The sequence below is a fragment of the Mastomys coucha genome, unplaced genomic scaffold, assembly GCF_008632895.1.
Source record: "Mastomys coucha isolate ucsf_1 unplaced genomic scaffold, UCSF_Mcou_1 pScaffold23, whole genome shotgun sequence".
NCBI classification, from domain to species: domain Eukaryota; kingdom Metazoa; phylum Chordata; class Mammalia; order Rodentia; family Muridae; genus Mastomys; species Mastomys coucha.
In genome coordinates this window covers 115,864,133-115,878,112 of record NW_022196906.1, presented here as the reverse complement: position 1 = coordinate 115,878,112, position 13,980 = coordinate 115,864,133, and the positions used below count along the sequence as shown (strand labels likewise).

The following is a 13,980-nucleotide window of genomic DNA, read 5'->3' as shown; positions in this document are numbered from 1 at the left end:
GTTATATTATTTAGTAACTCTCTTCAACATAGTTTCTACTTCATATTTAATTCATGAGCAATAAAAGAGTGGAGATCATATAAGTTTAGAAATAAGGCTGAGATGCAAGGGACATTTCTGTTCTCCTAGTACAAATCTGATCCAACACACCTATCCTGAGTTCTAAAGTTTAAAGAGTACATACAAAGGTGAACAAATTACCACACTATTGTCTTGAACCACAGGCCGGGCGGTGGTGGTGCACACTTTTAATGCCAGCACTTGGGAGGCAGAGGTAGGTGGATTTCTGAGTTCGAGGCCAGCCTGGTCTACAGAGTGAGTTCCAAGACAGCCAGGGCTACACAGAGAAACCCTGTCTCGGGGGGGGGGGGGGGGGGGGGAGACCACAGAAAGAGCAATGTCTTGACGAAGGTCACAGACAGCACACACATTTGCCTGACATTACCTCTTAATTTCTTGATAAAAATTTAAAATGCTTCCACTGTTTTCTACAGACATATTTTAATTAGTATTTTGTGAATCTTAAATAGAAAAGTAGAACACCCCTTTTAATCATATCCCCATTTTTATCCATCTTGATAAACTGCCAAGAATTTATGATATTTCTCTTGGGTCCACAAAAACCAAACCAAAACCAACAACAACAAAACTAAAGCAAAAAAAAAAAAAAAAAAAAAAAAAAAAAAAAAAAAAAAAAAAAAAAAAAAAAAAAGTTCAAAAAACCCGTTAAACAAATCATCCTGGGGCTAGGATTGTAGCTCAGCTGGTAGAGAGCTAGACCAGGGCCAGAGGGCCAGAGTAGGAGCAACTGCTCTGAGCTCTGATCCTCATCCTTTCAGCTATATAAGTGCTTCGGTTGTAGGACTATGTCACCACACCTGGTAGAATATTCCCAGACTTCGATTAGACATGCACACTAAAGTACTTCAAAGTAAAGAGTCATGTAAATGCCCTTGGACATAGTCAGAAAAAAAAATGATGTAAATTAAGAGAATAACACATTGGCCTTAAGAAATTTAAGGCTAGCCTGGGAAACAGTGAGACCTGATCTCACAACAAAATGAAAAGGCAATTCCAAACACAGAAATAATCATGTTTAATGTAGTTAAACATAAAGGGCAGAGGTGGTCAAAAGAAAAAAAACATCATTTGTTATCTAAAAGTAAATTATTTTAAAATTTGATTTAAGGTAGGCCTGGTGTCGCACATCTTTAATCTTGGCACTCAAAAGGCAGAGGATCTCTGTGAATTCAAGGCCAGCCTAGTCTACACATTGAGTTGTTGGACAGCCAGAACTACATAGAAAGATCCTATCTCAAAAAAAGGAAAAAAAAAGGATAGGAGTGGAATAAAAAGTTAAGTATCCCTACCAATAAGAGTCCAGATCTTTCACTTTTGAGGATCACATGATGCCACAAGTGAAAAAATTCTACCTGATACAGTAGCAGTCACACCTTCCCCCCACACACAGAAAACCATCAATATGAAAATTATCCTCATGTCACATGTGCATCTCCCAAAACATCTTGTTTTATATATGCACAGGTTTCCAAAATTTAAAGTAAAATACGAACTCTGAATTCTTTTTGTAAATTTATGAGTTAAAGACAATCTTAAGAGAAAAATTAAATATTTTGAAAGTGAAGAAAATGAGAGGGGCTGGCGAGATGGCTCAGTAGGTAAGAGCGCTGACTGCTCTTCCGAAGGTCCTGAGTTCGGGTCCCAGCAACCACATGGTGGCTCACAACCACCTGTAATGAGATCGGATGCCCTCTTCTGGTGCATCTGAAGACAGCTGCAGCAAATTATGCAGGAGCAAGCGGGGCCGGCAGAGGTCCTGAGTTCAATTCCCAGCAGCCATATACATGATGGCTCACAGCCATCTGTACAGCTACAGTGTACTCATACACATAAAATAAAATAAATCTTTAAAAAAAGTTTTGCTTGCTGGGCGGTGGTGGCGCACGCCTTTAATCCCAGCACTTGGGAGGCAGAGGCAGGTGGATTTCTGAGATCGAGGCCAGCCTGGTGTATAGAGTGAGTTCCAGGACAGCCAGGGCTACACAGAGAAACCCTGTCTCAAAACACCAAAAAAAAAAAAAAAAAAAGATAGAAAATGAGTATCAAAATTTATAGGATACATTTAAACTTCCCATGTAAACATATAATTAATCCTTTATATTAGAAAAGTTATCTAAGGGCTGGAGATATGGCTCAAGGGTTAAGAGCACTTGCTGATCTTCCAGAGGTCCTGAGTTAAATTCCCAGCAACCACTTGGTGGCTCACAACCATCTGTAATGGGATCCGATGCTCTGGTGTGCATGAAGAGAGCAACAGTGTACTCATATACATGAAATAAATTTTAAAAATTTTTTAAAAAAAAAGAAAAGGAATCAAGTCAGCAACAATCAAAGTGTCTACTTTAAGAAATTAGAAAAGAGGGGCTGAAGAGATGGCTCAGTGGTTAAGAGCACTGACTACTCTTCCAGAGGACCTGAGGTCAATTCCCAGCATTCACATGGTGGCTCTTAACTGTCTGTAACTTCAGTCCAAATACAGTAAATTCAGTCACACATACTTTCAGGCAAAACACTAATGCACATAAAATTTAAAAAAAAAAATTAAAAAGAAAATAGAATAGAAAAAAATAAAACCAAAGCAAGCATTAGAAGAAAATGATAAAGAAAAAAAAAACCCTGAAATTGATAAAGCTGAAAAAAGGACAATAACAGTCTAACACACTAAAATCTGGTTCTTAAAAATATGATAGATCAAAGAAAGACAACAGGCACACATTGTCCAAATAGTGAAAGAACAGAGGGAATTATGAGTGCTTGTGAGAAAACTCCAAGAAAACAAGAGTCTTGTGACATCAGTTTCTTCAAAAACATGGACTTGTTCTTGGAACGTGCTTTCCTGACTCTCCCAGGTGAGGTGTGGGACTGGAATTTGCTTTAGCTTATTCATTACAACTGGCTATTGTCTATGTGCCTCTCTGAAAAAAGTGTTTTTGCCATGTTCTGCTTATCAATGTGACTTTAAGCAGGGGACTCTTCTTAATCCTTGGAGTTTAAATTGTCTGATGTGCTGAATAAATGCAGGAGTCTTTTGCCCAATTTATTTTTAGGCCCTGTGCTCCCAGGTTCATGCCACAATTAGAGTGGTAAACAACATATTTTCAATCAGGAGTGAAAGATCAGCTATCACTACACGCTACAAAAAAAACTCCTAGTACATAAATCTGATAATTAGATAAATACATCATTTCTTAATAGCCACAAACCACCAAAAGTAAACTAATTAAGTAACAGACGTGTGAATGAATAATCCTGTATTAGTCAAAGAAATTAGAACCTCTGTTAAGAACTGTAATAACAACAAAATATTACAGAATAACAATAGAATTATTTCCAATAGGAACAATTTTCTGGATTCATACAGGAAACCTGCTATACATTGTAAAGGATTTCCCCCTTTTAAATCTCCATTTGCAGTCATTCAACAGTTTTATAATTCAAAAGAAAATCTGTTTTATATTTGTACTGATGGTAACTGAAAATACATACTATGGCACACTTAATCCTTATCAGTACATTTTGATTTCTGTATCACCTCTGCTTATCAAAGTAAATCTAAATCAGATACTTTTATCTGTGACGCCGGGAATTGAACTTGGGGCCAACAATACAACAAGCACTCTCTCACTGAACTGTATTTCTGGCTGATTCTTAAAAATAAGATGGGACAAGCGGTGCACACCTTTAATTCCAGCACTCGGTTCTCTTTGAGTTCAAGGCCAGCCTGGTCTACACTGAAAAACCCTGTCTTGAAATACAAAAACAAAACAAAACAACGTGAAAAATAGAAGATGCTTGAAAAAAGAATAGACATTAAACAAAGATGTATAGCCATGTTAAGTACATTCTTTTCAAGACTGACATCTGTCTGTGGTGTTAGGGATCAAAGTCGGTTCCTTGGTCATTCGAGGTAAATATTTCCCAGTTAAATTCCTATTACTTTCTGAGTGTGCTCATACATTCGCTTTGCAGAAATCCGTGAAGAGATCTCCAGAGTAAGTTTGGTAAATGCTGAACAAACTGCAGCTACAGTCAGGGTCGAAAAACTATACGTTTAAGGTCGCTCCAATCCTTTGTTCGGCGCTGTCACCGTCCTCCTTTAGCTTGGAGCCAGTGGTTACCTTATGCTCTTCTCTCTACCACAGCCAGACCTGGACCTCCGCTCGCCCTCGCTCACCCGAGTACCTTGTCACAGCCCAGCTGAGACCCGGCTGCCTCCGCCAGGCATGGCTCTCAAACAGGCCCATCCACAGGGTTCGGCCTCGCCCCTACTCAAGCGTCATCATCCTTTCACGATGGTCTGTCTCTCTGTCTGTTTCTCCCTCTCTTTCTTGCTCTCCCTTTCTCCCCCCCTCCGTCTGTCTGTCTCCCTCTCTCTGCCTGTCTCTCTCTCCCTGTCTGTCTGTCTCTCTGTCTGTCTCCCTCTCTGTCTCTGTCTCCTTCTGTCTGCCTGTCTCCCTCTCCCTGTCTGTCTGTCTTTCTCCCTCTGTCCGTTTCTGTCTGTTTCTGTCTCCCTCCCTCTGTCACCTTCTGTCTGCCGGTCTCCCTCTCCCTGTCTGTCTCCCTCTCTCTGTCTCTGTCTCCCTCTGTCTGTCTGTCTCTGTCTTCGCCTGTCTCTGTCTCTGTCTGCCTGCCTCCCTCCCTCCCTCTTTCTCTCTCACCCCTCTACTTTCCGTCTCCTTCCCGCGGGACGTCGACTTAAACGGGCAGACCCGCTGTAGTCTCCGCCGCACCCCAAGAGCCCAGGGCGAGCCCTCCCGCGAACGCACCGCAGCCGTGGCGCGCGCACACCACACCCCTCCAGCGGGGACTCCGCATCCGTCCACACGCGCGTGTGAGCCCGCGTGCGTGCATGAGTGCGTGTGCGCAGCTCCGCCTCGGCGCACGGAGGAATCAACCCACTCGAGAATCATGAACGGGGGCACCCCGGACTCTCTCACACCGGACACCGCGGCCGCAGCCTAGGAGCGCTGCGACCCCGGGGCGACGGAACCCGCCCAAGCCGTCCTGGCCCCCCCCAGCCGCGCCCCCGGGAGCCACGACATTCTAAGGGGGGCTCCCGAGAGGGAGCGGAGGTCAGCTCTGCCGGGCTCCGGCTCCGCCGCGTCCGCCCCGGCCCGCCCCGCACCCCGCCCCGCTCACCCGGCTCCCGGTTGATCTCGATGTCGAAGTGGCACTGCGGCCGGTCCTGGGCGCCCATCGCGAGCGCTGCAACGGGACGGCGGCGAGAGCTGCGGACAGGGAGGAGGGCGCTGAGGGCGGCCGGGCGGGGTCGGGGGCCCCGGGCAGGGACCGGGGCGGGGCCTGCCTGACAGCGGCGCGGCCCACAGGACGCCGCCCGCCCCGCCGCCCGCCCCGCCGCCCGCCCCGCCGCCACCACCACCACCCGCGCTCCCGTCCAGGTCCTCACCTGGCCGCACAGCTCCGGAGAACGCCCTGCCGGCGCCGCCGGAGCCTAACGTCACCAACGGAACGCCACCTCCTCCCCGTTAGGGCCAGCCGCCGAGCGCCACGCCAGAGCTCGCGAGACTGGACGCGAGCGTCGCGAGAGTTCACCTCGCCCAGCCGGCGGCTCCTGCGCCCCGCCCCGCCCCGCCCCGCCCCTCAGAAGCGGCCTCCAATCCCGAGTGCGCAGGCGCGTGCGAGCCGTCCGCCGCCGCTCACGCAGCACCGCGAGATTTCAGGTTGCGTGGCCAGTGGGGTGGACGCGGGGGGAAGTCGGGGTTTCCGGCCGACGTGGCGGTGGCCTGGCCCCTCTCGTGGATCCGAGGATCACAAGGATCGAGGACCAGATGGAACCAGATGCGCCTCACTTGCCCGCCATGGTGAAGAGAGACTGGCCGCCAGCTCGAGGCCAGCCTGGATCATTGACACTATCTCAGAAATACCTCGAAACGAAACAAAAAAATCAAGGTGACAAACAACCCCGAAGCAAAGCACCTTGGCGTTCACACCTGCGTTCCAGCACTTGGTGGTTGAAGGCCGGGGACTCAGAAGTTCAAGGTCAGCCCGAGCTACCTGAGGCCTGTCTGAAGAAGCCACACCAGTTGGCTGGAGCGATGATGGCCTAGCAGTTAAGATAGTCTAGAGGCTGCTGTTGCAGAGGACCTGGGTTCAAAGCCCAACTCAAAAGCCACATGGTAGTTTACATCCATCTCGTTTTAGGGTTTCCACCGTGTTCCTCTGACCTCCGTGGACAACAAGCATGCACGTGGTGCGCAGACACACATGCAGGCAAAACAGTAAAATCTTAAAGTCTGTGAGCGATAATACACACTCTTTAATGTGAGCACTCGAGGTAGAGGTAGGTGATCTCTGAGTTCGAGGTCAGTCTGCTCTCCATATTGCCTTCCTGGCCAGTTAGGACTAGGTAGACCCTGTCTCAAAACAAAAGTACACAATAAGAATGTGTTACTGTAGAAATGTTTAATTCCAATCAGTGTCGAGGTTGGGTCTGTTGTTATGTATTGTAATGCTGTGTTCTGTATCCAAAGAACTAAACCCACAAGTGACTTACCATCTCTACAGGCCTTTGTTCCTTAATTTAAAAGTATTGGTTTACAACTTTTGAATCTTGTTCCTTATTTTAAAACTATTAGTTAAGTAAAATTGGCTATAGCAATTACTGGAGGGATTAGAGGTAGGTGGATTTTGAGTTTCCTGGTTGGGGGTGGGAAGAAGAGTAAGGAGAAAAGAGAGACCCAAGAATAGGAGGAACAAGAAGAGAGAGGAAGCCCCCATGAGGGGAGATGGAGGAAGAGCACATAGCCAGGAAAGACGGTATATATGTGGGGCACACCCCTGGGGAGGTAGCCAGGACAGCAGTTAGAAGAGTAGATTAGGAGTTACCCTCCAGTAATTGTCAAAGCCAAATAAAATAACCATAGTCTGAGTCTCGTTTATATGTAAGTCGGGAGTAAGCTTAAGTGGCTCTACTGTGTTGTCTTTACGTTTGGAGAGGTGCTTCAGCTGTTGAGTGCTCACTTAAGATGGGTATAGTGGCACACACCTTTAATCACAGCACCCAGCACTTAGTAGGCAAAGACAGATCTTGGGGATTCAAGGACCAGCCTGATCTACATAGAGAGTACCAGGAAAGGCTACAAAGAGAGACCCTATAGTGAAAAATTTGGTTTCTTTAAAAACCCAGTTAAAATTGTGTGAATATCTATTTAATTCTCGGTGTGGGATAAGAGGTTACTCCACAGCAGATGATTATGATTTGTCTAGTGCACAGGCAGGGGCATGCTTTTGCCAGCTGTAGATAGTTTACATTCAGAATTCTAGAGACTCTTCCAAGGGTATGAAGCAGAGCCCCAAGAGGGGCTGGGGTGGTCTGGGAATGCTGCTGCTCCTGGAGTTTTGCCAAGTGTTCGTGAGCAAAGAGATGAGAAGAAATTGGAGATATCCTGACCATGAAGATTAGACTAGCCTCAAGTAACTCAACATCCCCAATCTAGCAGGAAGTAGTTTCCTCATTTCCCTTCTAACTTTCTTTCCTTCCTACCTAATGTTGGGGAGTTGGAAGAGATCAGGGTGAGATAAGGGTTAGAAAAGAGGTAGACATAAGACCCCAATAAAGTAACTCAAAAAAAAAAAAAAATAGCACCAACACAAACCTGTTTAAAAGAGTGCTTTGTGTTCTTGCAGAGGACCTACCTTGTTTCTGGCACCCACACCAGGTGGCTCACAACCACCTATAATTCTGATGTGGTGCTTGCTCTCTAGTCTTCCCAGGCACAGATAGAAATTCATGAAAGCACATACACAAAATTTTAAAATAAACAAATAGTAATATCAAAAATAAAAAACAAACCTAGTAGGTTTGGAAGTGTGGTTCCTACTTTGGATTCAGTGCTGTGGAACAACTGTTTCTGCCTTGCCCGTCACAACCAGGATTTTGTTCACCTTTTAAATACAGCCCCTGGTCTATGAAATGTGAAGAGATCAGGACATAAATGCTTCATTAGGAAAATATATGTTCTGAACATAACTCGTTACGTACTATAGCAAATACTTTCTCATGGTCTTGGCCCTGGCTTTTGATTGCTTTTGCCTGTCTTCTGCCAAAGGTTTTTACTTTATTTTTAAAAATTGTTTTATCAATGAGAAAAATGTTACTTCCTAGAGCTGAAAATTGTAGGAATTACAATACTGGGGGATAAATGCACCATTCCTACATGCATCTATGTATATATACATACCCATACATCCTAAGCAGTCTGCTCAATATGTGTGTTAACTTGTGTGTTTTTAGGACTGACCATTTGGTATTGGATGGCCAATTGGTGTGTTCTTTCCTGGGGAAGACTTTCTCCCACTCTCAACACCCCTTAGTTGCCAGTAGTTCTTTGTGTAGAGTTAAGGACTCCAGTTTGGCATTTCTGTTGTCCTTGTTCAGCTCATGTTTAAGCAGTCAGGTTGGTGAGACTTATGGGTGTAGCCTCTGACATTACTAGGAGACAAAAATATCACAGCAAACTCCCTGATTCTCTGGCTCTTACAATCTTTTTGTTCCTGAGCTTGAATGTGGGAGTTGTTTTGTAGATCTGTTGGGACTGGACTCCACAACCCTGCATTTTAACTAGTTGTGTTTTTCTGTAATGGTCTGTTTGTTGCAAAGGGAGACGTTTCCTTGATAAGGGGTAAGAACTACACTGACCAGGGCTAGCCCTGGCAAAGTGTCTTCTTATTCTGGTGGTCAGTTGATCCTGCTTTTTGTGGTTGTTTCCTTCAGTTTGAGCTTCTGCATTCAGAGTTCCCTGGAGGCTGGGATATAGCTCAGTGGTACAGGACATGCCCTGGGTTCCATCTGCAACACCAGAAAATGGAGGGAGAAGAGAAGGGGAGGGAGGTTAAAGAGGACCAACAAGGGAAGGGGAGAGAAATGGATGTGTAGACTTCAAGTTCATGAAAACTTTCTGTTTTCATCTGGGAATTTGAGTTTCTCCTTTTAAGTTTAAATCCAGTCTTTATGTCTCACATGTGGTGGCTCACATCTTGGAGCCCTGCGGGGGATTAAAACAAGTGTCCCTTTGTTGAAAACTCTTTTTAACCCATGAGTTGCTTGGTTCTATGACCACATACCATCATTAGTGCCACCCTGCCCTTATAAAACTGTAAAGCTTGCATCATATAATCTTTACCATTTTAAAACCATCTTTAAGTACAGCTCAGTGGTATGAAGTACATTCACCTTGTGCTTGTAGCCATCATCAACCAATTCGGAAATTTTGTTAACTGGAAGAACACATCTCCCTCATTCTTTATACCACTTTGTACATTCATACTTAATACTTCCTGTGTGGAGAATCACTGTGCTGATCTATTCTGGTTTTCAACCTGACTACATCTGAAACCTACTAAAGTCTGAGCTGCTGGCACTCTTATAAGGGGTTTTCCTGGATTATCTGAAAGCTGAAGACTAACCCTAAACTAGCCACACTTTCTGCTGGCACCCATATAAAAGGACATGGAAGGAAACTTTTGATTTTAGCCTGCTGTACTCTCTCACTACCAAGCTCATTTATCCTGTCACCAAGTCATTACTGTGTTGGTTGGTATTAGAACCAACTTATCTGGGATTCCTAGAGACTGAAGACCGTCAGCTCTCCAGGAATCTCCCAGGTCTTCAGTGCAAGATTGGGATTGCTGAGATATCCAGCCTCAAGGACTGAAGAATTAACAGATTTTTCAATCCTTTCAATGAAAAATAAGCCCTTCCAAGGGCCAGGCTTCAGCTGAAGCCCAGATTCCTACCCCGACTTCCCTGCATGCTGGACTGTGATCAGGACATGTAAGCCAAACAGCTCTTTCCTCTACATGGTGCTTTTCATCATGGTGTTGTGTCACAGCAACTGAAAGCAAGCAGATACTTACGGTGTCTTTCCTTCATGGCTGGCTGGTTTTACAGTATAAAAGCAAAGTGTCTTTAAACTGCATCCATGTTGTATATCAAGCTTTCAAGCAAGAAGAGAAGTGGAGAGAGTAATGGGGGTGAATGTGATCTGACACATAATATACATGTGTGAAAATGCCATTAGACCTATTATATATATGCTAACAAACATTTTCCCTTTTTCGAGGGCTCATGTGGACCAGTTTGCCCTTGAGATCCTGCCTACACCTCCTAGGTGTGTCGAGGGCTGATTGCTAGTTTTTTCCTTCTTTTTGCCTCTCAGCATTGAATGCACCCTTTGCTTGAGCTTCAAGCAGGGGTGCTTGCTTCAACCTCTCTCCCTGAAAAGAGACTTGAACAGTTTACAACTGTTTAAGGAGAAGAAAAGAGGTGAGAGAAAGGAGAAAATAGAGCTGTGTTGAGATGGCATTAGTCAACGTGGGACACTGAGGCAGGGCATGTATCATTTATTATTATACATCAGATAATTAAACACTATTGTTGATAATGAAACTGCTGTCATACACCTCAGGTCCTCACAGTTCTACCATGGGATCTGTTTTATTACTAAAATATTTACAGTAAAAATACAGTAGAGTTGGTAGCAAGTTTTTTCACAGTCTAAAATGAGTGGGACTTTTTGCCCATGTTCTGAGCAGCTCTGTTTCCCAGGAGATGGGTTCCGTTCAGTCACTCCTCATTACAGCCTCCTGGAAGATTACTCCTTTGTGAGACTGCCTGTGTTGGCGTCTGCAATGGTAGCTAAATAAATGAGATTTCTATGTAACACATGCTGATACCTATGGGTGAAAAACAGAAATTAGACGCTTGTTTTTTTTTATTCACTAGGCAGCATAAACCTACCCACTGAAGTGGAACGGCTTTCCCACTGACTCAGTGATGCAGGTCATCAACCAAATGGTCTTACTATATAACCTTGGCTGTCTTCAAATGCTCAAGAGATCCATCTGCCTCTGGCTCCCCAAGTATACCACCACACCTGGCTTTACCAACCTCGTTTAACTTAGAATCTTGGCCATTTTCACTCCCATATCTACCCCTCTAGATCAAACTATGCCTTTTTGGCCTGGACTACAAAACAGCCCCGCTCATCCCCACAGTGGACACTGCAGCCCCGCCGTAACAGTCTCCTCATCCTCACAGTGGACACTGCAGCCCTGCTGTAACTGTCTCCTCATCCCCACAGTGGACACTGCAGCCCTGCTGTAACTGTCTCCTCATCCTCAAGTCATTAGACTTGAGAAGTCCAGCCTTCTCAATGTGAGAAGACAGAATAAACTTGGAGGACCTTTATGTCTTTGCACAAGAGTCAGTATTCCAGAAAGAATGTGCTGCAGGCACTTCCTAAACTTGAGAAAGTGCTTTCTATAAAATGTAAAAAAGCAGACCTCAAATGCTGGAGTCAAACATCAACACCACAAAGTGGCAATTCTGCTACTCCATTAAGATGCTTAGAGGAGGGTTGTAAGTAACTTTTTAAGAGGCAAAAAAAAGAACGGGGTTTTAAAAATATCTAAGTATCGATAAAGCATTTTCTATAAGAAATGAAGCCTAGTACTTGGACCAACTTTAGAAAAGGGTCTCAGATTCTGTTCCTTCCCATTCCGATATCTGATAAGAGAGTGCATTAACTGGTTTAACGTAGAATCTCTTTGTTGGTCGTGTGTATCTCCCACAGACTGACTGCTGGTTAACCAAATGGCCTGACTACTTTTGGGGGATAGAAGTGAAATCCATGCAAGACCATGGCTCTTACGGAGCCTAGCTTTGGGACGCTTTCCTCGGTCACCAATTGACAGGGCTTTCTGGGAAACCCTGACTAACTCCAGGCTCTACCATAAACTGTCAATATGGTCTTGAGTAGTAAGTAAATAACCTTTAAAGGGCGGAGCACAATCTTGCTACGTAATCTCAGGGGGCCATCCTCCGGCCGCAGCCTGCTCAGCACAAGGATTACAGGCGTGCAGCACCACTCAAGCCAAGTAACATCTTCCGCACCTCCCTTTTCCCGTCGACTCATACCCAGGGCTGCCGCACGTCCCCAGTGGCACTTACTGGATGCATTCATTCGCTCGGCCCTTGTTCTGATACTCCACGATACAGCGGATCAGCTGGTCATTCTCCTCCAGGAGCTGAAAGATGGGCGAGGAGGAAATGCAGGGGGCTCTCAGGTGGAGGTCCGGGGCAGGCGCCGAGCTGATCCCGCTCCCAATCCTTCCCCTGCCCACAGGCTATCCCCACCACGGTCCGGCCCCTGCAGGAAGCTCCTGCCCCCAGGTCTCCGGTTCGCGGTCGCTCACCCGCTGGATAGTTTCTTGGTTGACCTTGGCCTTGCCGCGTAGCCAGTCAGGAGCGAAGATGACGGACATGCTGCAGAAAACCTCGGAATCCCGAGTTGGGAGCCCCCGAGTCGCGCGCTGCTGACGCAAGCCAGCACCTCCCCGCGTGGAGGCAGGGGTGTTAGACTCGACGCTGATTGGGTGCGACGCGGGGAAGGGCGGGGCGTCGCCTGTGATTGGACGCGCGACCGAGCTCCCGCTTGCTCTAGCAGAGTCTATGAAGCTCCTCTGGGGGCAGGACTTTGCTGACGATCGATCGACTGTCTAGGGCTGACTGGTTTCTCACCCTGGCTCTCCTGTCCCTAACCCTTTAGTTCAGTACAGTGGGAACTGAGGGGCCCCTTCCGGCCAAATCAAACCGGAAAGCACTGATATTACCTTTCCTCTTATCCTGGAAGATACATGAATGTGCCTACATTCTTTCTGGGCAATAAAAAGTAATTAAAACAACAACAACAAAAAACAGCCAGGCAGTGGTGGCGCACGCCTTTAATCTCAGCACTTGGTAGGCAGAGGCAGGCGGATTTCTGAGTTCAGTGCCTTCCTGGTCTACAGAGTGAGTTCCAGGACAGCCAGGGCTACACAGAAAAATCCTGTCTCGAACCCACCCCACCCCCCAAAAAATTTTAAAACAGCGCATCAGGCAGGGGTTAGTGGTTAAGAGCCTCCTTGCCTGCTCCTCCAGAGGATTAGAGTTTAATTCCCAACGCCCCCCAGTTCGAGTGGCTCACAACCATCTCCAGCAGATCTAATGCCCTCTTCTGCCCTGCAGAGGCACCCAAATACATGTGTCAAACACACATGTAGCACATGAGTAAACGTTTGCTATGAAATCGTATTGCTTGTTGCCACCCTAAAAAGTACTAGTATTTTCTCCATTTTACAGAACAGAAAATAGATGCATTTCCCCGAGACCTATTGGCCAAGATGACCATCAGACTCTGAGCCAGGGCAATGTGACTTTAGAACTTCATTTAGAGGGAAGATCTTGAGAGCTCCCTAGAGCTTTGTTTCTCTGCCCTAGAATGGGTTTGCCCACCCTCATTTAGGCATATAAGGCAGCAGCTTCCCCCTCATTCCAGGCATGAGGATCCAGTGAGAGAAGTTGGGGTGACCTATCTGTGTGGGGTTGGACTCAGAGATTCTTGCTTCTCAAATTCCCATATCAGTCCCTCCCAGAGACTCTACAAAAGACGGGATGGGCAAGAGTGGGGTCATCAAGAGCTGGGTGCATATCTTGCTTAGTACCACTTTACCCTTAGCAATTCCTATTTAGAAGTGGAGGACTGATTTTGGCAGGAGGTGGTGTCGAGGAGAAGCAGGTTCGGGGGTGGGGTGGGGGAAGAAGTCTCAGCATGAAGGTGTGGATATCAGGGGGCTGAGAGGACTCAATCCTGAACTTTCTCCAGGAAGAGTGGGAACCACAGATGGCCTCAGGCAGAAGACCGATAACGCCTGAAAACTCTCTTGGCAGTAATAAGATGAAGGTAGAAAGGAGGTTGAATTCGAAGAGGAGCCGTTAGGAGGTGGCTGTGGGTGAGCAGCCCAGAGAGGGATACTGTGAGAGAAATGTGCACTTGAGGAAGGAGAGCTGGTCGACCTCAGTGACCAAATGGGGAGGAAGATGAAGGGGGAACTAGGGAT

General features: G+C 46.2%; 2 protein-coding genes across 2 annotated transcripts in view; both read right to left on the bottom strand.

The window, feature by feature from the left end:
* Nktr (natural killer cell triggering receptor) overlaps nucleotides 1-5,597 on the bottom strand; it is a 40,103-nt gene extending 34,506 nt beyond the window's left edge. Inside the window, exons 1-2 of the mRNA XM_031345750.1 lie at nucleotides 5,489-5,597; nucleotides 5,221-5,309 (exon numbers count right to left, since the gene is read on the bottom strand). Coding sequence (XP_031201610.1) covers nucleotides 5,221-5,278 — 58 coding nt within the window. The 5' untranslated portion in view covers nucleotides 5,279-5,309; nucleotides 5,489-5,597. The remainder of the gene's footprint in view (nucleotides 1-5,220; nucleotides 5,310-5,488) is intronic.
* Nucleotides 5,598-10,427: 4,830 nt separating this feature from the next.
* On the bottom strand, nucleotides 10,428-12,451 carry Ss18l2 (SS18 like 2). The gene is made up of 3 exons (XM_031345887.1): nucleotides 12,298-12,451; nucleotides 12,053-12,129; nucleotides 10,428-10,776 (listed from the first exon to the last, which is right to left on the bottom strand). Exons 1-3 carry the CDS (start codon nucleotides 12,364-12,366, stop codon nucleotides 10,695-10,697), a joined length of 228 nt encoding a protein of 75 aa, XP_031201747.1. The 5' UTR covers nucleotides 12,367-12,451; the 3' UTR covers nucleotides 10,428-10,694.
* Between the last annotated feature and the right edge of the window lie 1,529 nt (nucleotides 12,452-13,980).